Raw genomic sequence first — 24941 nt, forward strand, 5'->3', positions numbered from 1 at the left:
CACCCCACGCGCTAAGCTGCCAGTCTCTCGCGCTGGGTTTGGGTATCGTCGTTTTCATCAACTTCCAGTCGGGCGATGCGAACAGATCAGCGTCGCTGGCCTCTGCATTACAGCAGTACGCCATCGACGCAGCCGAACACTGCGTATGCATGCCTTCGCATTCAGAGCACGTAAGTAGTCTTAAGTGCCCTCCGTAATTTTAATATCGATAGACTGATTTCGGTTGCAGGCCCGTATTATATGGTATAATACAGCACTGGTTTTCCAGGCCCAGTTCGATGCTGTCTCCAGAGGGCTGCTGGACTAGGAGGCAGGCCTCGTAAAGAAAACATAGTATTTTCTTCAACATAAGGTAACCTCTCTCTACTTTTCCTCTTTTACTTCACTCTCTGCTTCACCCCTTCTCTTACGGCGTGGTTCAGTTGGCCATCAAGAAGTGAAATATGCAGTGCGTCCTTTCGTTTTCTCAAAACAAATTTTCAGTTGCGTACGGAGAGCACAAAGCGAGAGCAAAGCGTCATACAACTGCTGCTAAGGTAGCGCTAACGGTAGGCGTCACGTCATATCCAACGGCTTACAGCCTGGAGTACGCTTATGGGCCGTCAAAAACGGATTAAACTTGGCACTTTATTTTATTTATTGAACACTGCCAGCCGCCGTTTTGTGGCCAAGGTAGGAGTGGGGTCTAACAGGCTGTCGTAGCGGACAATTCGGCTTTAGTTTATTTTAAAATACAGGTGATAAAACGGGAGTCATAGTTGTTTTCCTTGACCTGGAAGAAGCCCGTCGACTGGACATATCTTTCACTGTTCACAACCGTTGAAAATTTCCTGCGAAACAAAATGGTTGATACACTTACCGGGTAGGAAAAGCAGCTTCGAACGGAAGGCTGATCGCTCATTTGCTTCGAGAAAGTTGAAGCACACCGTGCAGCAAAAGCGCGTGATACGCGTGACCAGTGGGCTCGCTGTGGCCGGTGACAGGGCACATGTTCTCGCGCCGGCTGCGAACGAATCAGCGCCATCTTTATCCTTCTGGCCTGTGAATAACGGCTCTCTTCTGTGCCCGGAGCCCTGAGCCAAAGGTCGGAAACCGTTGACGCTGGGAGTTTGTTGCGATTGTAAGCATCGTCGCATTGTCATTGTCAAGATGCGGCAGCTGCTGCTTTGAAGTGCAAGAAGCAGTTCATTTGCGCCCGATGGCTTCCGCCTTGCCAATAAGGTCTTGTCCTGCGGCGAGAAAGCACATCCCGGAGGTCATCACCGACTGCAGATCAAAGAAGGAATACGTCCTTGGAAAGTTCCTGGGCAAGGTAAGCAACGCAATCGTTGGTAGGCGGGAACCAGCCCCGGACGACTTTGTACCTGCTTGTTATGTTTTAGTTAAAACTCGGGACTCGGAACGCAAGGGCATCGAGTTATGCCGAGCACAGCGCTTGTTGGCGTTGTTCATTTTGTGCCGTCGCAATGGTTCTTCATTTGGCTCTGCATTTGCTTCCAAGATCTTTTTGGTAGAGGATGTATGGCGCACAGTTTGCTGCAAGGCTATGTAGCCGTGCCTTCCAGTGCCTAACCGAACGCTATATCTTTTCATTGTGCTGGTACGGTGGTCTACAAGCCTGAGTACATTTGCCTAGAGCGCTCGAGCGGTGCTGTACGAAAGAAATAAAGTGAAAATTTTATGCACCTAATGGTCTACACTTATAACACTTGTGCTCGAACGCGGCCGAATAGACACGAGGACCGCAAAGGCAAAGGCTCATTGCCCCTAGCAGAGCAGCTGCGCGAAGATTAGATTTCATGTGCTGCGCAGAAGACCGCAGAAGCGCTCAAGACAAGAGAGATGGCATGGGTCTATTGGCTAAGATCACACACCGATTTTATTTGTTTATAGGCTTGTTAGCAATAGCGTTTCCTATTTTTTTTTGTCTTCTCCGCCGTGTCATGATGGGTGCTTTATCATGGTAAAGTGTCGCCCCATACAGGACCTCATAACGCTCAAGCATTCGCCGCAAGGCAGTTCCGCAAGCCACTAAGCGTTAAAAGACGATAAAGATCTCTTAGAGCCGGCGAACGTGTCTGCAACTTGCTGCTAGTAGTTGACGGTACTTGGCTCCGGGCTTCATCTTATACGATCTTCTATCTACCGCTGATTGCACGAAGTCGCACGACACTCTACTGCTCCAACGAACACAAGGCAAACGCTATACTTGCATTCGACACACTTACGGTTCTGATTTGTTCACAAAGCATGATCTTCAGCAACCTTCCGCCGAGCGTTAAGGCTGGTTCACATGCAAGCGAAACGCTCGCGAATCCCACCGCCGCAGCACATACTCCCTCTATCCAGCGGCGGCGGCAGGGCCAGCGGCTGGAGCGGCGAGGTTCGAACAAGTCGCAAATTTTCGAAGCATCGCGCCGCTTAGTTGCTCAGTGACTTGCATATGAAGGAACCTTTAGGCTGCTCGCATTTCTAAAGTGCTAAAGCGAACGTGTAGAAACCAACGCAGCATTACAACCTGCGCAGTATACACATACTAAGCATAATAGTTATCGCAAGCATGATTAGAATTGGCTTGGCGTGCCAAATGGGGTGCTAACTGCATATTGTTTTGTATTTTTAGGGGGCGTTCGCAAAATGTTACGAATTACTGGACAAAGACACCAATACGACTTATGCAGGAAAGATCGTTTCGAAGGCGCTTCTAGTGAAGCCGGCCAACAAGGCAAAGGTGAGTGTTTTCTGTTGACAATGTTACCGCTTTTGATATAGCGAAATATATATTCTTTCAGTGTTAGTGTCTGCTATTCAATAGGTATTGGCTTTTATAAATGTTATTGTTTTAGATATGTTATCAATTTTTCACAGTATATCTAAAGCCCTACATATTGCGTATCCTGGTGGGAATAAATACTGGCCCAAGGGCATTGATAACAGTATACGCTCGCAGCTTGTGAAATATATGGATAACTCATCGATATGCTGCCATCGCTGGCTAATTTCAAAGCATGATGAAAGCCACGCATATTTACGCGAATTTTTTTTTGTTGCTTAGCGTTTCAAGCGCAGTGATCTTCACCACCCGCGAAATTACCTTGTCAGCTGTCTGTCAAACACTGTGCTTTATTTTGCGTACGCTCACCAGGGTCGACAGGATCATGAAAGATCGCTTTCATGCACGTCCGAATGCACTGAACAGAGTTTGCGAAACTGATACTAATTACTGCCAGAGTATTGCCCAGTTTGAATACAGTCAGCCCCACGGCCAGATATTACCGCTCGTTTCGTGATCCCTGAAGGTGCTCGGAAAAGCCACGTGATAGCGAGCCTACTATTGAGAATTTATGATGCACTCTCCTTCGGGTCAGTGGTAGAAGTTATGTACTGTTTAAACTATGCAAAACAAAGGCAGCAGTTCCCAACAAGCTGATTTTAAACAGACCACCTGCTGTTAAAAACCACCATTAGTACCAGCACCGGTTTCTTCAGACATTGGTGGCATAGACAACGTCCCCGTCGCTGCAACTCATTTGAATCTTTGTGTATACGCTCCTGTCCTCAAACTCCTACCTCATAAGCGCTTGGAGTTTGAACCCCTGATGCATTTGCATGCATGTAAGTCCTCCCTAGCGTGCATGCGCTATGGTGGTCCGGTGTTTAGATCGATCGGCTACAGAGCCAGAGGACCCGGGTTCAATCCCGGCCGCGGAAGCCGCGTTTCGATAAAGGCGAAACGCAAAAAGCATCCGTGAGCTGTGTGGTGCAGACGGACGTTAAAAAACCCCAGGTGGTCTAAGTTAATCTGGAGAACTAAACTAGGGTGTCCCTCATAGCCCGTGTGTCACTTAGGGACGTTAGACCCCACAATTTACAATTTTTCTTTAGCACCTTGTAATGTGTCGCTTGCTTGCCTTTTTACATTTGGCGACTGTGTCAAACGCTCTCCGAATAACCTCTGCATGATGTGCTTGCTGTGTGCAGATGATCGAGGAGATCCAAATCCACAAGACCCTCAATCACCCCCACATTATCGGTTTCCACAGCTGTTTTGAGGATGAAATGAACGTGTACATCGTCCTAGAGCTCTGCAGCAGACAGGTTCGTATTTATCTGAGTTGATTTGTGGACAGATGCTGCTGAAGTTACCTCTCTTGCGTATAACGTAGGACAGCCATACACGCTGTTATAGGCAGCACTTCCAGAACACAGGACTGCGAAAAACACTCGGAAATGCTACATGTGTGTCCTTTTCTTCACTGTCTTAGGTTCCGAAGACGCTTATTTCATAATATCTGCGAGTTTTCTTGAGTTAGAATACTAAAAGCCACTTGGTTAGGGCAGTCCCGCAACGAACTAGTGTCAGTTCGGACCGCAAATGATAGTTTTGTCGCTGCTTTGTGCCGGCGTAGACAGTAGATCAGGCGGGGGAAACATATAGCAAATTATTTGGTGCCACAAGCGTTCATTGTGTGGAAGTGATTGTGCTGGGACAATTGCTTCCGGGCTGCGCATCCATCCCTCTTCTTTCCCTATGCAATTGGCTGCGCCATTTGTTACGGTACCCGGCTAATACGCAATCTAACGAATCGCTAAGCTTGCATGCTGCCTCAGGACAATAGCTTCGTCCATGTGGAACTTAATGCGAGGCTATCGATCCTGAGGGCTAGCGGAGGCATTTCGGCTCGGCGATGTTCACATGATCTTTCTCCTAGCGGGCCAACATTGCCGCGGCTACCATCATCCGCGGCTACCATCATTCGCGGCTACCATCATTCGCGGCTACCATTGCCGCGGCTACTGTCATTGAGGCTTACAAAGCGCGCTAACGACTCCTGCTTTTTGGTCATGCACGCTAGTGACGCAACCCGACCAAGGCTCTTTTAATGGAGTCTGCCCGAGTAGATCGCGCTGAGCCAATCAGTTCGTTAAAGACGAGTTGACTCTTCCTCAGCCCGACCCGCTAGCGTGTTCATGAGCATCACATGAAACTTCAAGCAGAAATATCAGCTCGACACTTTCTTCTGCCTCACGTGAACGGCTGGTGATTTTACCCTTGTTGCATTTCTTGGTGTCAAGAAAAACTAAAGGCACGCATTGTAAATAGCTTCTTGTAACCATTTTCTGGAAAGTTCGGGACAAAGATGTTAGGTAAGTGCGCAAGGTTTTATTTCACGTTAAATTAAAGGGCGCATTTGGAATCTGAGTACATAAAAACATGTTTTTAGAAGATTGCATAATAGTGACTTGTATAATGAATTTTCCTAGTGTCGGACCATCTATTCCATTTAAATTGGCAGTGGAGAGATTTATGATCGCAAACCGGACCTTGATCGCACAGTTCCGGACCTTTCCCCATTTCCAGCCCAAGGAATGCAGCATGCTTGTGATTTAGCCTTATTTCCTACCTTGATTACTTCTAAAGGAGCAGAAAAGAAGCTGCCTCTGTTGTGCACTTTGTTCGAGTTCTGATTTCAACATTCGCTTTGAGATATTTTACTGCCTCCAGATCAGCACTATCTCTAAATGATTAATCTTACTGGAGCTTTGATGTGGGCATAAGAAGCGATTAGTTCTCAAGGAGAACTGAGTTTGATTACCGGGATCACACTATAATGTGTAACAAAGGCTAATAGGTTAATTTCACCCAAAGCGAAAAACTGCCTCCGTGCTGTTTCATCGAGCGACGGTGGCGGAGTGTTGTGTGCACAGCTCTTCACGAACAGAAAATGACTAAACCCGGCCGAAGGCGCAGCCAAAGTACCCGTGTGTTTCCTCTCTCGACTTACAGTAAGGCAAAAGGCGTTACTTTAAGGCAAAGATCGTTACAGCACACAACACTTCCACAATTCCTGACTGCGTTTCGCCTCACAGGCTTGAGCGAGCTAAGGACACGCAGTGAAATAACACGTACAGATTTGGTCAGAAGTCCTAATGCCACAGCATTCACCTGCAGCGAAGGTAATGTCCCTAGAATGCTCTCTGTAGCTGCTCATTCAAAACCAGGTCAAGCGGGAAGCTTCTCTACATCCAGAAGAAATCTTATGCTAGCATTTCAATGCCCTTCGGTCTTTAAAAGTGCCGTAATCGCTCTAATACGGGGCTGAATCGAACAGCCTTTGGCCTTAAGACTTTTGACCACGACTGTAAATTTTTGGTTTTCCCATTTATATTTTAGTTCGATTCTCTGGCTATGACCAGACAAGTATCTCTATGGAAGCCACTACAATGAAATCTCGTACAACTTTTAGACACATGTATAGGACGTAGCGCCTCAAGTTTTCAAGTTCCAAGTTGATTATCAGAGAATACAATGCATCAGAGTATGTATGTGCATGTGTGCACAGGGTGCCCGCGGCTCAGATCAGATGGCAGCCCTGAAGTGTTAACTATCACGCCGGTGAGGAAAAATCTTAACTTTTTATCTATTGCCGTTAGACGTGGAATTTATTTGCAGATGTGCAGCTCACCGTTATTTAAGTGCATATCAGCTAAGAGGATGCAGGCAGCCAACCTACAAGAGCGCGACACCCTGCCGGGCACATTTCACCTGCTCTATTTCAGAGCTCCCAGACAGGAGCTGCCAACAAGGGTTTAAGTAACTACTTCCTTAATTAACCCTGGACGCGACAAATTCCTTAGTGAAAACTAATACGTTTGGAATATACGGTGGGCTATTTAAATTGTATTTTGAATGTATTTTGTATTCACGAATGCACTGAAAATATGTAGGAAATACGTTCCTGAAATTTCATGCTTGGTATTCGAAATATATTTTTAAAATATGCCAAAAATACCTCACTTAAAGTATACTTCGAGCAGTTTTCAAATACGTGAAAAAATATGTATGCAGTTTTAGCATCTTGCCAATGTATTAAAAGTGTACTTTCGTAAATATGAAAATAATTCATCCGAAGTATGCTACAATTCTAACAAATGGGCAGGCCTTTTAAACGTATTTGCAACACATTTCAAGCTGCCGTTGAACAGTCGAGTGCTCGAAATCGCGTTTCGGGAAATGGCATTTGTGTGTTGTCAGTGTATTTGAAGTGTACTTCCGTATATACGCAATTAATTCGAGCAAAGAATACCTAAATTGTAGCAAATTGGCAGTCCGCATATTCATATTTGCAGCACACTTCAAGCTGCCGTTGAACAATCTAATGCTCGAAATCGAGTTTCGGGAAATCGCATTTTGGTGTTGGCAATGTATTTAGAGTATATGTACCTTCATAAATACGCAATAATTCATTCCAAAGTATACTTAAATTCCAACAAATGGGTAGTCCGTGTAAACATATTTGCATTACATTTCAAGATACAGTGGAACAATCTAGGGCTCGAAATGACGTTTCAGGGAACAGTGAAAACTCTCCCTTTCATGTCGTCCTTTCGTTTATGGTAACTTCTAGCAGGAAGGTAATCACCACTTATTTATACCACGTGCGGAGAACGTGATAGCATTATAGCGGCAAAGGCGCCTTGGGTACTTTCGGACCCGAATATGCCAGCGAAAAGGAACCCGACTGGCAAGGCCGACCGGCTCCCTTAGACGCCCGTGTATCTGTTGGTTGCCAGTTCGACTCCTTACCTATTCCTGACGCAAGCAATTCGGTTCTACATCATCCCGAGATTCGAACGCGACCAGTACGGCATTTCTGCGATAATTTGGGGGCCAACAGTCTTTGCGCAAAAAGCGCCTCACCGGGCAACATAGTGCGTCTCCTTTCGGTGGGTGTATATAAGGCAAGCAAAGTATGGCACTTGTCGGAGCACTTGTTTGCATGACTTTCGTCATGCTTTGCTGTGTGTAGGTATCCCAATACGTCACGTGACCTTATACTCTCATACTCATACTCTTGATTGATGATAACTACGCGTGCACTCATGTATTGGCTCCTTATGCTTATAGCCGGGTCAATTTGTTCTGCAGTTGAAGCATTAACACGTGTCTCATTCTGTGAAACCGACCAGTAGAACTTTTTTAAGCCGAAGTAAATATGTTTTTAATGTATAAAAAGGATATTTTTAGTCTATTTCTAATGTAATCCAATAGATTTGGCGTATATTTTTAGTATATTTTTAATGCATTATAAATATACTAAGCGGGTAAAAACATACTTTTCACGTATTTTTAAGAATGTTCAAAATATTATTCCTGGTATACATAGAAAGCATTCGTATCGCAGTTTAAGCACAGGGGCAAGAAAATGCGAAATAAATATTAAATTAATACAATATGTTTGAAATGCATTTTTAGCACATCCTCTTTTCCGCTAAGGGATTAGTCACGCACCCGCACGAGAGATAGAGAGAGAGAGAGAGAAATGTTTGTTACGACGCAGCATATTAAGCTTTGAAGCTGGTCAACACACCACGCTGGGGGGCGGGGGGGGGGGGGGTTCAACGATGTGGGTAATTAACTTGACGGATCGGGAGAAAATGGAACGCTGAAGGTATGCATTTGGCTCGGGCAGTGGGGCATGCAAGGGAGGGTCGAAGCCGGTAGAGGAAGGAACGGGCAGGGGTGTGTAGTGTATGAATTTCGATGCGTCGAAGAGTGCATTGTTGGCAGGTATTGGGAGGTTTGTTTCGTTTCGTTTCGTGGGGTTTTAACGTCCCAAAGCGACTGAGGCTATGAGGGACGCCGTAGTGAAGGGCTCCGGAAATTTCGACCACCTGGGGTTCTTTAACGTGCACTGACATCGCACAGTACACGGGCCTCTAGAATTTCTCCTCCAAAGAAATTCTAGCCGCCGCGGCCGGGATCGAACCCGCGTCTTTCGGGACAGCAGCCGAGCACCATAGCCACTGAGCCACCGCTGCGGCATTGGGAGGTTTCACAGGAACTATAGGATATGATGAGATTCTCTAGTGTTGTCATAGTTAAGCTTTATTTGATGTTTGTAATAAAGAGTGTTATCCCTCGTTGTTGGATAAGGGAAGGGGGTCCGAGAAGCCCGGTGTTCTCGGTTACATTTGCTAATTCGTCTTTATCAACTTAGCTGTAGGCTTTCATTAAGAGCCGAATGCCTAAGCGGCAGAGTTGCAACGTCCGCGGGGAGAGTTAGAAATTGTTTCACTGCACTGTTTTGCAGTCGCTGAAGGAGATGCAACGGCGCCGGGGGACTCTCACCGAGGCCGAGGCCCGCTACTTCCTGCGCCAGCTCCTCCTCGCTTGCCAATACCTGGTGGCGCAGCGCATCGTCCACAGGGACCTCAAGCTGGGGAACCTGCTTCTGAACGAGCAGATGAAACTCAAGGTGGCCGACTTCGGTCTCGCCGCCCACATCGGCCTCAAACGGGAGCGCAGGAAGACACTGTGCGGAACACCCAACTATATCGCCCCGGAGGTGTTGTCCAAGAAGGGACACAGCTTCGAGGTGGACGTGTGGTCGATCGGATGCATCCTGTGAGTTTTCTGGGCTGCTGGACTTACTCACTGCTTTTGAATTACTAGCAGCACCAAACAAGCCAGCCGAGTAATTTATCGATACACGTACGGATCCTACGGATTCGCGTGCTTGCATTCCAAACTAATCGGACACTGGTGAAGTCTTACATGTGTTTTCAGCAAAAGATTTTTGTAGCCATTCTAGGTCTATTCGAGCTTTATTATTCTATAATGAATAGATCATGTTGATAAGCATTTACATTAATCGTAGGAAACCCAGATAGCAGACATTTGCACTACGTGCGCAAACGTTGCAGATATGTTGTTCTACAAAATATCGAACTTGTGTACGAAATTGTAGTTTTTAGAAACGAATGACTCTTTCTGGAGAATAATTCTTCAATCAAAACACCAATCACCTCGAACATTTCTATGCGATCATAGAACATAACGTTCCATTAAAGAGTATCTCTTGGACACCTAAAAAATGTCAAGAGCAGCAAAGATTCCCTTCTCATGAAATGCACTGGGCTGAAAAGAATTGGTATGAAATTTTCTCGGAGATACGTTGTATCTGATAAAGGCTAGCATTTAATTTCTTGTTAGCTGTCATAACAACCCATCTCAGATGGGCAGCTCTTAATGCTCGCTTTGTATAGGTACTGCTAATGAAGCGTACTGCCGCCAGTAATTCCTATGGGATTGTTTTGCGCAGCTACACAATGCTTGTGGGCCAACCTCCGTTCATGGCTTCCTCTGTAGAACAAACGTATGCCCGTATTAAGGAAAACAGATACGAAGTCCCCGTGACGGTGAGCTCAGCAGCGCGTTCCCTAATCCAGCGGATGCTTCAGCCGAAGCCACAAAAAAGGCCTAACATCGCCGCCATCCTGGAGGATGATTTCATGACCTACGGTATGGCAGTTTTTTTTCAATGCATATACTCAAAGAAGTTTTGTACGGGAGGTGAACGTCGTTATTTTCATAGCGATACATGCAGAGTGTACTAGGTAGATTTGGTTATGTAACCGAATTTTGTATGTTTTTCGGTCGGTACTCCCTGGCAAAAGGGATTACATGCATTGTGGAAACACTTCTTCCAAGGATAGCAGGGCAAGCTAAAGGGGGGTATATTTAACGTCTGTATGCAGGCAAATTAAGGAAGGTCAGTACAACCATAGCCGCTACCAGGATCAGAAACAGCGTAGAAGTTTGACAGCCGTAGGAAGAATAGTTTGAAAAAGTTTAGAGCAGCATGGGCAGCAGTATAGAAGATACCATGTACTAGTACTATAGAGAGGCATATCTAATGATGAACAAACGTGAGAAGAACTCTTGAGGTACGCCGGAACGGCTAGCGCTTTACTGGCAGCAAAGTTCTATGGCCTCTCTGGAGATCTTGGAAACGTGTACTGGGGCACAGCATTAATCTTTGCCGCCTTCTTATGTGAATAGATATATGGATGAGGCTAGAGAGGAACGTTGCAGTAAATCCTTTATACTGTACTGCAATTTCGTTAAAAAGGTTTATTCAGATATGAAGCACTGCGTAGGAAAGTTAGGCAGTTCGTTTCATAGTCGCGCTTATAAGTGAAGTCTTGAACTAGGAGCTAGGCTGACACAGGCAGGAAAAAAAACGATTATCGACAACGCAGCCTCATGAGTATTGCGAAGCCGAAAGTACTGTTGTCAACGAATATCGGATGTCTGCGTAGCGTAGAAACATTGGTAACCGTAAACCACTCAGAGTTATATGTCCTAGATGGAGGTCATTAGCTTTCTTTTTAGAAGAGGCAGTGTTGCAGCGCTGCACCAGTAACTTTCGTGTCCTGAATTTGTGGCGATAGCGTAATCCCATGCGATGTGGAGGGCTATCAAAATAAAATCAGTGGGCATGCTCTGGCAATACCCCCCAATGGCGCAACGCACATAAGTCAATTGAAGTTGATTAACTGGGCCGGAGCCTGACAAAATTTTTGCGTAGCAGTCAGGGCATAAGAAATGAGAGAAAGAAAATGTGTTTCCACGAGGCTTACAATTTTCTTCATTATCCTCTTCGCTGCACCTTTAGGGCCCCTGCCTTCGCGCCTCCCAACGTCCTGCTTGGCGACACCTCCGCGTTTTGACACCCTTAATATCACCGTCACCCCTGACGGTCGTCGTGCTCTTGCGGAAAAAAACGAAGAACGGGGTGAGTTGGAACAGCTGTATCATATGACGCAGGGAACTGAATGTTCCTTTTGCGTCCGAGAACCGCGGAACCGCGTTAAGTGCGCTCGGTGAGAGTCTTGAAGGCTTCCCCAACGCTTATCAGCTGGAGACAAAACTCCAGATATGCTGTCCTCGACGTACAGTGACAGGACGCCGAATACAGTACGACAGGACCGGAGAGTATCACCTACGGACACAAAGAGAGCAACGGCTGTGACAAAGATATCACGGGCCGCTTTCGACTGTGTATATTCCCATGAACGATGCTTTTTACCATGCGTTGAAATAATATGTAAAGTGACAGTTAACGTTTGTAGCCCCGCTGCTGTAATGCCCTACGGGCGATGCAGGTATCCAGTAAACGATGAAGATTAAATAACGAGATTGAACTGTACATGAAAGCACATAGAAAAAGTGAATATAGCTTCTATAAATGCATGAGTACAATGAGGACATTTTTCTTGGACAACATAGCTAAGGCATGTTAATGATCGTAAACGCAGGAACACATATTACGCGCCAACAGGGATCATCTCCACGCTAGTAAATCATTAAGCACGACTGCTTTCTTTGCCAAACGTAATTACAGTTCTCGTAGTACTAGTATGTGATGTAGGTGCACCTGTTCAAAGTTTGAGCAGATATGACTTTTGTGCAATAGGGTAATAAGTTCACGATTGAATGAAAGAGATGTTCAGCAAGTATAATTTTAATGCTTAGAACTAAATGCGTTTATTGTTTTATTTTGTTGACTATTTCGTCGTGAGGGATTTCTTCGGAATTTTCTTAATCACGTTTGCGGGATTGCTAGAAAAGTAATTCACACGTGTTTTCAGAATACAAAAAAAGACATCGGCCAGCTTGCAGCCGGATACGTGTATATGTGGCTGCCCTGCAGCATACCTTGGCCTAAATTAAGCGTGGTTTCATAGTACTGACCTACTGGAGCATTTACTCGAACGTGACCTCGAGTTTACATATTCGCTTTCGCAGAGCTGGAGACCACGGTGACACCAATAAGAAAACATCCAGAAGAAATCGCGATTCAAGTGGAGAGCCTGAAGCTGCAGTCGTGTGCGTGGAAATTTTCGCTTGACTTCATTTGCGCTTTGGTGGAAATGATTAGAGATTTGTGCAGTTCTAAACAGGACGATTTTCGCCTCTTTTTATTTTTTCATTGCAAGACTACACGCATCGTAAGGTCCAGTTTTTTCTTGGATCACGAATGCTTACTATATGAGCGAAGAAGTAGGCAAAATCTAGTGAATAATGTAACTAATTTCACGCTTCGCCTTCTACTTGCTACTGCAACCCAATAGCATTGGAGGGCACGTGCGGCACCAAAACCAGGGGTGTAAAAACCAAATTCCGTTCGTTGACGATCCATGTAATGTGAAAACAGAATTTCCTTTGGTCGATAATGATCTGACGTCACAACCACATGAGCTAGCGCGGGTAATTTAAACGGCTCCACCATGATCACGACATACAACAGTAATGACTTAACTACACAATTCCTCTTTGTTCTGGAGGGTTGTGGCGTTATTCCACCACCATTACGTAGTGCCTCTGAAGAAAAAAAATGTAATTCTGGTGAAAAGAAAAAAGGATTGGCTGGGACTCGAACATCTACCCTTTGGGTTGAGAGCTAGGCGGGCTACTGCTCGACTACGTAGGATGTTTTTTTTCCCGAGAACAAAATTACTTTTATTTGCGATACCATAAACAGGACAGGGGTAAAACGAGAGCGAATAGAGTCTAAACACTTGATGGGAAACCGTATCATGCGGTAGAGTTCATGTGTCCCTTCAGCGGCCTTGGGTACCTTTCGCGTTTGCTTCTCAGCCACGGTCATTGTATACTTTGCATTGATGAGCTGCGGGGAGTCGGAGATTTTCGCTTTGGCGCTGTTGCTTATTGGTAGAAAGAAAGGAAAGCAGCGGTAAAAGCGGGTCCTAGCTGCAAGAAATGGTTGTTTAAATTCATCCCTATCGGAAGGCGAATCATGGAATGTACTATCGTATTTACTCCCATATAGGCCGACAACGAATATAGGTCGACGCCTATACATTGCGCTCGACGAGAAATAAAAAAAACATTCGAATATAGGTCGACCCATATCTTTTGAAAAACATGCACATACGACGTAGGACAACCATACACTTCATCTGACTTTAATCTCTTAAAAGCGAGCAAATATACAGAAACCTAGGCATGCGCAGAAAGAAACCTGTTGTGCAATCAACAGAACCGTTCATGATATAAAATCTCAGCTTTAGAAAGGTTCACAGATGTATCGCTGACAAAACTTTCCTCTTTTTCTTATGTAATACGCCTCCAGAACCTCCCGTGCTTTACTATCATCGCTCGTGCCCATAACGCCAAAATATACTGCTTCCTAAGCTGTCTACCACGATAAGACCACAGAAATGAGCCAAAGAGCAATGCGGGTACACAGAGCAATTCACTGTGTGCACCCTCATGATGATAATGTAGACCTGCGTCATATAGGTCTATGTTCTTTGGTCACGAAGATAAGTGGATAACTAATTATGGGCAACATTTCTGAAAAAAAAAAACAGGTCGACCTATATGCGAATAAATAAGGTACTGTAAAGTGCCGCCCCCCCCCCCCCCCCCCCCCCCCCCCGGGTTTCGCCCTTCACCACCCCCTACTCTCTCGTCTTTGATGAAAAGGATGTCGGTAGAGGTAGAAAGAAAGTGGGAGAGGGAAGCAAACCAATCCTGGCGAATGGTGCAGTGGTTAAGCGACACGCCACTGCGCCGCTGCCCTGGCAGGTCACTGTTTCAAACACAGCCACCGGCGGGATTTTTGAGACCCACGCTGCTCTGCCCGAGTACCTCCTGCGTTGAATCATTCATTTTTTTTTTTGCCACCTGCCTCTGTGGGTGGTTTGTTACCAGTCCGGTGGGTGGGAAATTTGCGACGGCGTTACAAAATCACGTGGCTTAAATGGCAGGTGGGCAATCTGCTTCTTCGCTCGCGACACCGGCAACGCCGATGCCGGATTTTCTGCAGAACGGAAGCCTTAAGCCTATCGCGTGAAAAAGAAATTGAGTACTCTTTTTTATACCTAAGCACACAAGTAAAAATAACATTGCGGGATAGACTCGGCTAATGAAATGGAGGTCTCGTGGAATGGAACTTGGGTTTCGTCATATAGGCAGCGGGGCCGTGAAAGTTTAAAAGAACAGAGGAAAGTCGAGTTTTTGAGTGAAGGAAATCTCGAGATAAGACGCGATTTCTGTCTTTGGCAGGAAAGAAAACTTGTGGTCGAAAGATGGAAATGTGACGAAGGACGTCAGGAAGACCCGTAAGTGAGGATAAGCGAAGGGCGCGAGTTAACTGTTGTCCTGCGAAGACGGGCGTTTCAGTCACTGCGACTTAAAGCGATGAGTCTGGCGCCTTTATAAAACCGATGGCTGCCTGCCATCGTAGGGCGGCTGATGAGCTCGACCACCGAGGAGCTTGGGTGGAGGGCGATGAAAGCAGGCATTGTGTGAACAACTCGCATCGCAGAGTACGCTATAGAGCGGACACCAACATTTTGTTACCTAAGATATGCCATAACTTAGGAGGGTATATGTGTAGGCCAGTTGGTGAGACATGAAGGAGCTAGACACCGCAGCGGACACGGGTCTTCTTTCTCTGTCCCGTGTCCGCTGCGGTGTCTAGCTCCTTCAAGATATGCCACTTCTTTACCAACTCTTGTCACCGATTAACAAAGCCTATGCGAACAAGCGACCGAAATCCCCTTGGACGGGTGGATGGATAGGAGCGCCCCTTTGGAACGGGATGGTGGCAATTATCACCGTGGCATGTATTAGCGCCAGCATGCGGCAGCCGTCGGAACTACGAGCGCGGCCGATTATACGCCGCAGCGTCAGGAGATGCTGCTCGAGATCTTCGCATACCAGAATGGCCAGAATGTGTACATTGTGTCACCGGATACAAACGGGACAGCCAGAAGCCATCACCATCAGCTAGAGTGACTACACCGCACGTTAACGCCTTGAGTTCACTGGGGTTACCAATGCCTTCTGCAAATTGCAATATGCCTCTTCCCGCCCTCGAGCATCTGGGTCTTTTCTCATCACAAGGTCGGAACTTTGCATCATCGCAGTAAGGTAAATTGCGCAGAAAGGAGATGAGCTGGGAAGCATTACCAATGAGTTAGACAGCATAGCAGAACGGTAGGTCTTAAAATTAACATGCAGAAAACCAAAGTAATGCTCAACAGTCTCGCAAGGGAAGAGCAATTCACACCTGGTAGCGAGGAGCTGGAAGTGGTAAGGGATTACCTCACTTAGGGCAGGTAGTCACCGCTGATCCGGTTTGTTACAAGAAAATAACTTGTAAAATAAGAATGGAGTGGGGCACATACGGCAAGTTCTCTTAGAGTATGAATGGCAGTTTACCGATATTCCTAAAAAAAAAAATACAACAACGGTATCTTACCGGTGCTCATCTATGGTGCAGAAACGCGGAGGCTATCGAAAAGGGTTCAGCTTAAGGACAACGCAGCGAGCCATGATATGTGAGCTATGGTGAAGAAAAATGATAGGTGTAACGTTAACAGACCGCAAGCGGGCAGGGGCGAGGGGTTGAGGGAAGAAACGCGGGCTAATGACATCCTTGTTGAAATCAAGAGGAAGAAATGGGCTCGGGCAGGGCGTGTAATGCGAAGGCAAGACAACCGCTGGTCCTTAAGGGTAACGGAGTGGATTCCAAGAGATGGCAAGAGTAGCAGGGGGCAGCAGAGAGTTAGGTTGAGATTGCGGATGAGATTACGAAGTTTGCGGGTATACTGTGGCCGCAGCTGGCAAATGACAGGGTTAATTGGAAATACATTGGAGTCTCCTTTGCTCTGCCGTGGGCGTAGTCAGGAAGACGATGATGATGACAACAGAGCTGCGCTAAGGTCAGTATCTTGTTAATGTTACAAACTTCAATAATTTGTTTCTTGTGCCTGAAGTTTCAGTGATTTGAGGGGTATATTGAACATTCTTCGTAACTTGAGGATCTAAAATTAGAGGTTTCCAGAGCTCCGCCAATAACTACAAGAGAAAAAAAAAACAAAACATAACGATGGATGGCAACAGGGCGCCACTTTACACACCTCAGGCGCCTGAAACAGAAAGACGCTGCAGTACTGGCCGCGTCTGGTCGCAGTGAGAGCTTAAATGTACCGTATGCTTCCATAAGAGGTATACGAATGATATCACTACACTGCATGCTTGTCGCGCACGCTCATCGGCTGCCCATTTTGCAGGACGTGCCCAATACGGCGCTGACAATAAGCCACTCATTGGAGGGATGGCCCTTCATAAACGTATCACTGCTGCCGAAGGAAAGGAAAATTCACGTAAAGCACACGGTAAAAAGATTGCGATGGTTAGGCACCTGGCTTGACGCGAATAGTTCAGCACGTAGCTGACGCAGGTTCTCGGTTTGACCACAAATTATGTCACAGTCGTGCGAGGCTTCACGTGGGCACCGTGTCCGCCATGAAAAACTGGCTATAATATACTCAACTAGTTGCTCCGGCACGTGAGAGCGTGCATGCCCATCTCACGGGTGTCCTGCCGCGCCGAAGCGCGGGGCGCGAACTGCAAGAAAGAGCGACTCTGTGGTAGAGTATCGGGGATCTCCTTTCCCCGGCACCACCCGATTTAGTAGCTCCACGACTGTCTCTGCCTGACGTTTGGAGCACTGCAATAGCTTCCGTGGTTCCCTACGTATTCGCCTTTCAACATCTTTTTATAATGAGTGATAAATTTAATTTCTGCATAGTTGGCAAAGCTGACTTCGTAGATATTGTGGACGGACACTGAGATGAACTGGAAGAAAAATTATTTTCCTAACTCTTTGAAGTAGCACCTTGCACATGTATGCTGGTCCAAGAGGAAGCCCAAGAGACTTTGGAAGCTTGAATCTGTATGGAAATTCCCTGCAATCGCTGGCGTTTCTGGCTTGGCAACTTTGGGCTGTAGCGGTCTTATATTTCCTAAGCTTTGCGGTGCGGGGAAAAGGAACGTGGCACTCTGAAAACTTGCCCGGGACTCTACTGTGGAGATGTGTGTGTGTCTGTTGTACGCGGTGGACAGTGACACCTGGCCTGCGGGTCCCCAAGGTTTGGGGTAATGTGGCTGCTCCGAGGAGCGACAGTCTACAGATGTTCATTCGGTCGAACAGCTGTGTAGCAGTACTCGATGTAAAAGCTTAGATAATATGAGAGCTTAGTAGTCAGTAGAGAATTCCGCAAAAAGTATGCCTGCTGATGCATTCATCACTATCATTAGCGTTAATCGTTCAGTTATTTTATAGGGTGCGCCTGTCACTGTTTCAACGGATCGCATCGTTGTTGTCAATGTAGCCCTCCATCTCTAGGGAATCCAACCCTAGGGAATTTTCAACATCTACTTTTCTGTATCCTTGCTCTGTCCGACGGTCAACATTTCCTTGTGCAGATGGGCGCTTCGATGCCCGAACAGACCCTGAAGACTTTGTTCTGGGTATTGCACGCAGCGCCCAAATTGTCTTTCCATGATTCCACCTTGCGTAGGGTGCAGTCGTAGAGTGGTACCTAATTGCTGATTTGGATGTCTCACTGCTCGCACTGTGCAGCCGCAAAACCGGAAGAAGCCCAAGCACCCCCTGAAGCAGCAGCAGAAATGTTGAGACCTGCGCAACGAGGAAGGGACCTGCAGGACCACCTGAAGCATCTGCGGCGTCTCCTGCAGCAGCTGTTCAGCAAGCGGCCACCCGAGCGTAACTTCGAACGCCCTGAGGAGGCGGAAGACCCGGCTTCTGTGCCTGTTTTCTGGATAAGCAAATGGGTGGATTGCAGCGAGGAGTACGGCTTAGGCTACCAGCTATGCGACAGCAGCATGGGCGTGGTATTTAATGACAACACACGTCTCATCTTACTGGGCAACAATGTGTAAGCTTCTTTTTTACTGTGCGCTAAGTGTCGGTACCCGTTTGCTCTACGAGAGAAGGGAAGAACTAGGAAGCAGCGTCACATGACATTATTGAAGCATAGTTAGAAGAGCTAGTACAAGGACCTGAAAGTCATTACTGTGCTGACGCTTTAACCGTAATCCACGTAGTAATAACCTGCCCGTTATAGGAACACTAAAGAAAAGAGCATTGCAGACAACTTTGTCAGTTACATGCATTTTCGATACTGTCTCTTTTCGGGCAACCGCCCTGTTGTCTCCTGTGAAAATATAGTTAAATTTCCCCGCCAAATAAAAAAAAATCGTACGTGCATTTAAAGCAGCACTCACCTATACAGCTATATCATTCGGCTGGGATGTATGCGGCTTTACTTTATCTGCATGGGGGGCTCGGTGTTCTTATCTGAAGTGCAATAGAGCGCCCCAAGGTTACTCTAATTCATTATCATAATTACCAGCCTATCTACGTACATGTCATAGCAAATTCCTCTTTAATATCCCAATTGCTAACCCTGTCGTGTGCAGCCTGTGACCATCTTATATCCGCAGACTTCCTCATCTCATCTGCCCACCTAGCTTTTTGTAGCTCCCTGCTACGCTTCCCTTCTCCTGCAATCGCTTCCGTTATCATAAAGGACGATTGCTTACCGTGCCTTCGAACTGCATGCCCGGCCCACGCTCAGTTTTTCTTCTATATCAATCTGTCGTGGTTGTTCCCTGAACTATCCTGCTCTCTACCTGTCTCTCAACGTTACAGCCATAATCTTACTTTCCATGGCTCGCTGGGCTGTCCTGTGCCTGATTTCTAGTCTTTTCGGTAGCCTCTCTCTTTATGCCTCATAGGTGAGTACGGGTGCTGTAAATCTGATCCACACTTTACTCCTGGGGGATGTGATAAGCCGCTATTCATTACCTTAGAGTGCCTGCCAAATGCACTCCACCCAAATCTTACTCTCCGGTTTATTTAATTTCCCAGATCCGATCAGGGGTAACTGCATTTCCTAAGTGGATGCATTTCTTGACAACTTCCAGTGCTTCTCTTACTGTCGTAAACTGCTTTGGTCATATGAAAATATTATTTTGGAGAGGAAAGCGAAACATCGACCACCGAAAAAATGTCCTGAAATGAAGAAAGAACGTTTCTTCATTGAGATGTGTTTCTCCTTCTTCGTCACGTCTATCCCCTGCCAAACGAGACCCGACAAATTGTCGTCTTCAGAATATTACGTTAGGTGGCTTCATATCAATTTAAGAGCATTTGTTCTGCTTTTACTGTCTTGGTCCTTGATCGTTCTTTTCCTTTTCCTTTCATGCTCCGAGTTAATTTGTGAAAGGCAAATCGGAGATTGCTAAGGTATTCTTCATGAGCTTTTATCCTCAGTTCTCCCATATCTATATGTTTGAACGCCTGATGTATACACGCCGTGAGTAGTACTGAAGAGAACCTGCATCCCTCCTGACACTTCCTGATGGTGACTTTATCAGATTTGCGATGGAGGACTAAGGTGGCTGTGCATTCCTAGATATTCTCCAGTACTTTTGCACAGGCCTCTTCTACATCATGGTTACGTAGCGTCTGCATGACTGCTGATCTTTCGGCTGAGTCAGATGCCTCTTGTAATCTGTGAAGGTTATATAAATGGTTTGAGGAATTCTCTATCACCTGAATAATGGCGTGAATATGGTGTATGGTCGAGCTGCCTTCACGAAGGCCAACCTCGTCCTTTGGTTAAATAAGCTTTAACGTTGCGCTAATCCTATTTGCGCGTATCTTGTAGGCTACTGACAGTAAGATGATCGGTCCGTAGTTTTCAAGTCGCTGATATCTCTTGTGCTGTACATTAAAGTAACGTTCACATTTTTTAAAAATCTGGCATGCTCAAGGTCGTAAGCGTTTGAGTATACAGGGTGCCAAGCTTTCGAGCATCTGTCTACCATTCTTCAAGAGAGATGCAATTACCTGATCCTTATCAGCTGCTTTCCCGCTTTACATTGCTTGTAAGGCTTTATTTATTTCCCATTTTGTTACCGCCGGGGTGCCCAATTACTCCACACTAGTTATCCCGTGATTAGCTTAGTGATTATTCTGGTTACTGTTTAGATACTCTTATGATTCCTCCGCCGCTCTATGTGTCTTGAACTTAATGTTAATGTCATTGTTCCCATTTTCTTAATGCCTACATCTGATTATTTTCTATACCTAGATTCCTCTTGACCGCTTTTAGACTCTACTTCCCTTCGTTGGTTAGCTTACGCTTGTTGATTAGCTTATCATAAGCCGCCGGATTTGTTCTGGGTTACTTTAAACAGCTCCAAAGCCGGAGGGCTCAAAGAAAATAGAACTGAATTTTTTGCGTCGGTAAAATAGATACGCCCGTCACGCTTGTACGTGTTTTTTTATAGGAGTATGACATATGTTGGCGAGGATGGCACTGAACACTACTACACACTGGATGAGTACCCCTCTACGCTTACGAAGAAAGCCACATTGCTGAAGTGTCTCAAGAGCTACATGAAAGAAACCCTGATGAAGACTGGTCAGGACGTCAGTCCGCGCGAGTGCGACGACCTTGTTAGGCTGCCATACTTGGGGACGTGGTTGCGGACCACCCGGGCCATTTGCTTCTGCCTTACCAACGGGACAGTGCAGGTAAGAGTGAGCGCGTTCACTCTGTGTTAAATTATACTGCGAAAGTATTGCTCAACAGGATTTCTGCTTTTTGGGGAAATCTTTCTAGTATTAGTATGGTTATCTGACTCTCGTTCTGTCCGGAATGTAGAATGTCTTGAAACTATAGTTCCGGAATCCAGCGGACGGATTAAAAGCCCGCATTTCAGAACCGTGAGGTGCCGCTTGGTACTTGGTCGGTGTGTCAAAGTGCATTTTCAGCGAGAACCAACGAGCTTTTGTGGCATTTTCATGTGATGCTGTTTTGGATTTTGTAAAAAACCATGCTATTATTGCCTATATTACAAAACTTTCATTATTATTGTTACTTACTATTTACAGAAAACCTGATAGGTTTAACTCTTCCTCTAAACCGCCCGTTAACCATAGTTAGACTGGTAACGATGGGTGCAGACGCAAACTTCAAACGATTTCGTGCCGTTCTCGAACACGCTGCCTTATGTGCATTGAAGCTTGTGAACTAAAACTTATTTCTCTCTTTACCTTTCATTTTTGGTGCATGGCGGTGATTTTTGAACCTCTTGTGAAAACAGTGCTCTGTAGAGTTGAGAAGGGCCACCTAATCCACTCTGGCACACGCCCTGTAACGTGGCAAATACCGCGGTTTGACCGTGCCCACATTTGATTTTGCCAATGATAAGCACCATAAAAGAGGTCTACTTTGAGCTCCGCCTCGACAAACGCCTTTACCCTCCCTCTCATCCATCACTCACGGTGCCGGAGTCTCGCCTTCTTCGGCACATTCAGATGAATGCAGTTATCACCCCGTCCCGCCTCTTCCTCTGTCGCTATCGATCGGACCCTTCCTGTCCCAACTGCCCCTGTATCTATGCGGACCTGGCCCATTGCCTCTTCTATTGCCCGGCTGCTCAGCAGTCGGGTTCCTTCCCCCCACCCTCTCTATCCATCACCACCTGGCTCGACTGGCTTGGCGCTGAAGGGGAGGAAAAAACAGCGGCTTCTGGTCGCCCAGGCGGTCGACATGCTCGGCCTATAAATTATGGTCGATTAAAAGTCTTTTACTACTACTACTACTACTAGCTTACGGTGACTCTAAGAAAGCTGCATCATTATGTCACTTTAGCTCAGAGGGCGGAGACCCGAGAAAACAGCCGAGAACATTGATGGGAGCCCCTCGGCTAGTTATGTAGGCCCGTTTTGCCCGACTCGGCGACCATTTTGAAGGGGTATTAACGTTGTCAAAGAATTTGTCTGGCCTTTACGGGTTTCACGCTATTTGTGCACGATTTCATGTCGCCTGCGCTGCGAAGGGCTCGTCTGACTGCTTCGCCCAGTGCTGGGCAAAGCTATTGAGCCTACAGTGATTTCTTTTTGGGCGAAATTTTTATAATACAGAAATTTGTCTTTAAGAATTATATATAATTGGACGGACGGATTTTTTTATGTATACGCAAGTTTTTAAAACTTATTTTGTGGATACAAGCATATGTTTGCTAGTCTAGCAGCCTTGACCTTACAAATAAATTTGAGAAGTCTTCTCATAAAATAATAATCTTATTATCGATAGTAGGGCGTGAAAAACTTCAACGGAAGTCTTAATTTTAAAAAGTTTGTGCACTTACATTCATTTTTATGTATTGCCATAAGTATTAAACCTCCTAATTCTTCCATCAAAAAATTTAACGAAAACTCGAAACTACTGCTTTTTTTCCCACAGGGGAAATTTAAGATGGGGTCCCTCGCTTCGAAATTTAAGTTAGAAATATTTGGTCGTAAAGGCGTAGCTGCCTATGTATTTAATTATTCAGCATTCAATATTAAAGTGTGGCTTTGTTGTTTTTGACCGGTGTTTTTATGTAGTTATTTCTTCGGGCCTGAATGAAGCGGCCTTATTTGTCAAAGTGGCTGGGGGCTTTATCTGCGTGTATTTTGGGTAAATCATTACAAGTCGCAGTACATCGACATGTGAATGTTCTGTGGTGTCCTGAATAATATTTCTTCCTTAAATGTTAATAGCCTTTAAATTCCCGGTTGCCATTGTTTGCTTTTTTGCAGGTCAACTTTTTGAAAGATCACACGAAGCTCATCCTCTGTCCTTTGATGGCCGTGGTCACATACATTAGTACCGTCGGCGTCTTTCACACTTATCGGCTTAAAACGCTTGAGGGTGGCTGCCCCCCAAAACTGCTCTCCCGCCTTCAGTACGCCCGGAATATCCTTGACAAAATGCACACTTTGTAATGCTAGTCTCGTCGTTTGGAACAACATGCTGACCACAATGAGCCAACCGTAGGCTTCAGAAACAAGTGTTGTGTGATGCTGTCACCTACGAATACAAGCATGTTCGGGAAGAAATACACGAATAAATACTCAGCATATTGGTGTGCTCAATGTTTGCCGTAGTTCGAATTCAACCTGGTTCACCATGCAGGTTCTCGATGTTTTGCATTATTGTCGTAGATCTTTGTGGTGGACAGGCAAGTTCCATTATCTGCGGACGTATCTCGGTCATAGAGGTGTGTCAGATGGGCGTTTATATCACACGACCAGACGGATTTGGAACGCAAAGTCTGCTATGCGTTATTCTCCATCTGATTCAGCTCGACACCCTTCTACACGCATGTTTGATGGCTTCACAACCGCGAGGCCCGTGATCAGATTACCTCTAGAGTCTTGAGGAAAGGCAGCAAGTGGAGCTGTACAGGGGGAGAACGGTTGGCTGTCTGTATTTTGAGGCGTGGAAGTACAAAGAAAAATATCGTTTAAATAGTGACTAAGGAAAACAGATGAGTAGCGGTAACAAGCGAAGTCATAAGGCATTGCCCCAGTCAAAGCTTAGGAACGTGCTTGAAGATAAGAAATTAAGACAAGCTACAAAGGCAACAACATGGAAAAAGAAGATACTACGCGCATCGATAAGAAGAGAAAGGTTCCGGGCTAGTTGGTAATGCATTTTAAAAGCAAGGAAGAGCGCGAGGAAACACGGACACACAAAGAAACTACACTCACACGAGCGCTCGTGTGAGAGTGTGTCGTTTCTTCGTGTGTCCGTGTTCCTTCGCGCTGTTTCTTCCTTTTAAACCAATAAGAACATCCGCGAAACTGAAGCTGTTAACTAGAGATAGAAAAATGACAGCAAAAGAATCATTGCGTGAATAAAATGCTGGAAAGTGCGAACTCTGGGCGAAAATGCTGCAATATTATCAAGAGGCTGGACTTTGTATTGAAGGTTAGATCAGGTTGCCTTAGAACCACGCAAGGATTAGCAAAGACGTGGTATTTGTGCAGCTTGGGTTAGCGAGGTAAGAAAGAAACATATTCCTGTAGACTGCAAAGCCATACATCCAAAAATGAAAGAGGACATAATTAGTTTTCCAGTCGCTTTGCGAGGGATATCGAGACCAAAATTAACACACCAGTGGTCGACACGAGGAAGAGAAGACTAAGCAACTGGTGCTGTAAAATCAGAAGGAAAAAGTTGCACGAACTATAAAAGATATGAAACTGATATTGCTAAGAACTTCAAAAATACTTTCTTATAGGAATAAAAAAAGGAAAAATTAACGTTAGAATTACACATGCGACGCGACAGTTCTGTGGAAGGTGTCGTATTTACCCACGACGGTCAATTGGATGCATTTACTGTGCATAATTCTCGCACTCTAAGCACGGACTTAGAGTTGGAATGCAATTTCAATGCTTTCG

The 24941-nt window shown here is 45.7% G+C and overlaps 1 protein-coding gene across 1 annotated transcript; it reads left to right on the top strand.

Moving 5' to 3' along the window:
- The first annotated feature begins 865 nt into the window (after positions 1–865).
- On the top strand, positions 866–23560 carry LOC149363309 (serine/threonine-protein kinase PLK1-like). Its single transcript, XM_089569914.1, has 10 exons — positions 866–1312; positions 2624–2731; positions 3982–4098; positions 9096–9409; positions 10107–10306; positions 11463–11582; positions 12596–12676; positions 18252–18567; positions 20990–21236; positions 23292–23560. Exons 1-10 carry the CDS (start codon positions 1199–1201, stop codon positions 23475–23477), a joined length of 1803 nt encoding a protein of 600 aa, XP_089426040.1. The 5' UTR covers positions 866–1198; the 3' UTR covers positions 23478–23560.
- The last annotated feature ends 1381 nt before the right edge of the window (positions 23561–24941 follow it).

The sequence above is a fragment of the Amblyomma mixtum genome, chromosome 2 (genome assembly GCF_055824585.1).
Source record: "Amblyomma mixtum isolate Tamu chromosome 2, ASM5582458v1, whole genome shotgun sequence".
Classification (NCBI taxonomy): Eukaryota; Metazoa; Arthropoda; class Arachnida; order Ixodida; family Ixodidae; genus Amblyomma; species Amblyomma mixtum.

What these genes read in the sequence shown, in the direction of transcription:
- LOC149363309 (XM_089569914.1), top strand. Translation starts at nt 1,199, where the DNA reads ATGGCTTCCGCCTTGCCAATAAGGTCTTGTCCTGCGGCGAGAAAGCAC. An exon ending in TTGGAAAGTTCCTGGGCAAG is followed by an intron (nt 1,313 to 2,623) that starts GTAAGCAACGCA and finishes TTGTATTTTTAG; the next exon opens with GGGGCGTTCGCAAAATGTTA. An exon ending in TAGAGCTCTGCAGCAGACAG is followed by an intron (nt 4,099 to 9,095) that starts GTTCGTATTTAT and finishes ACTGTTTTGCAG; the next exon opens with TCGCTGAAGGAGATGCAACG.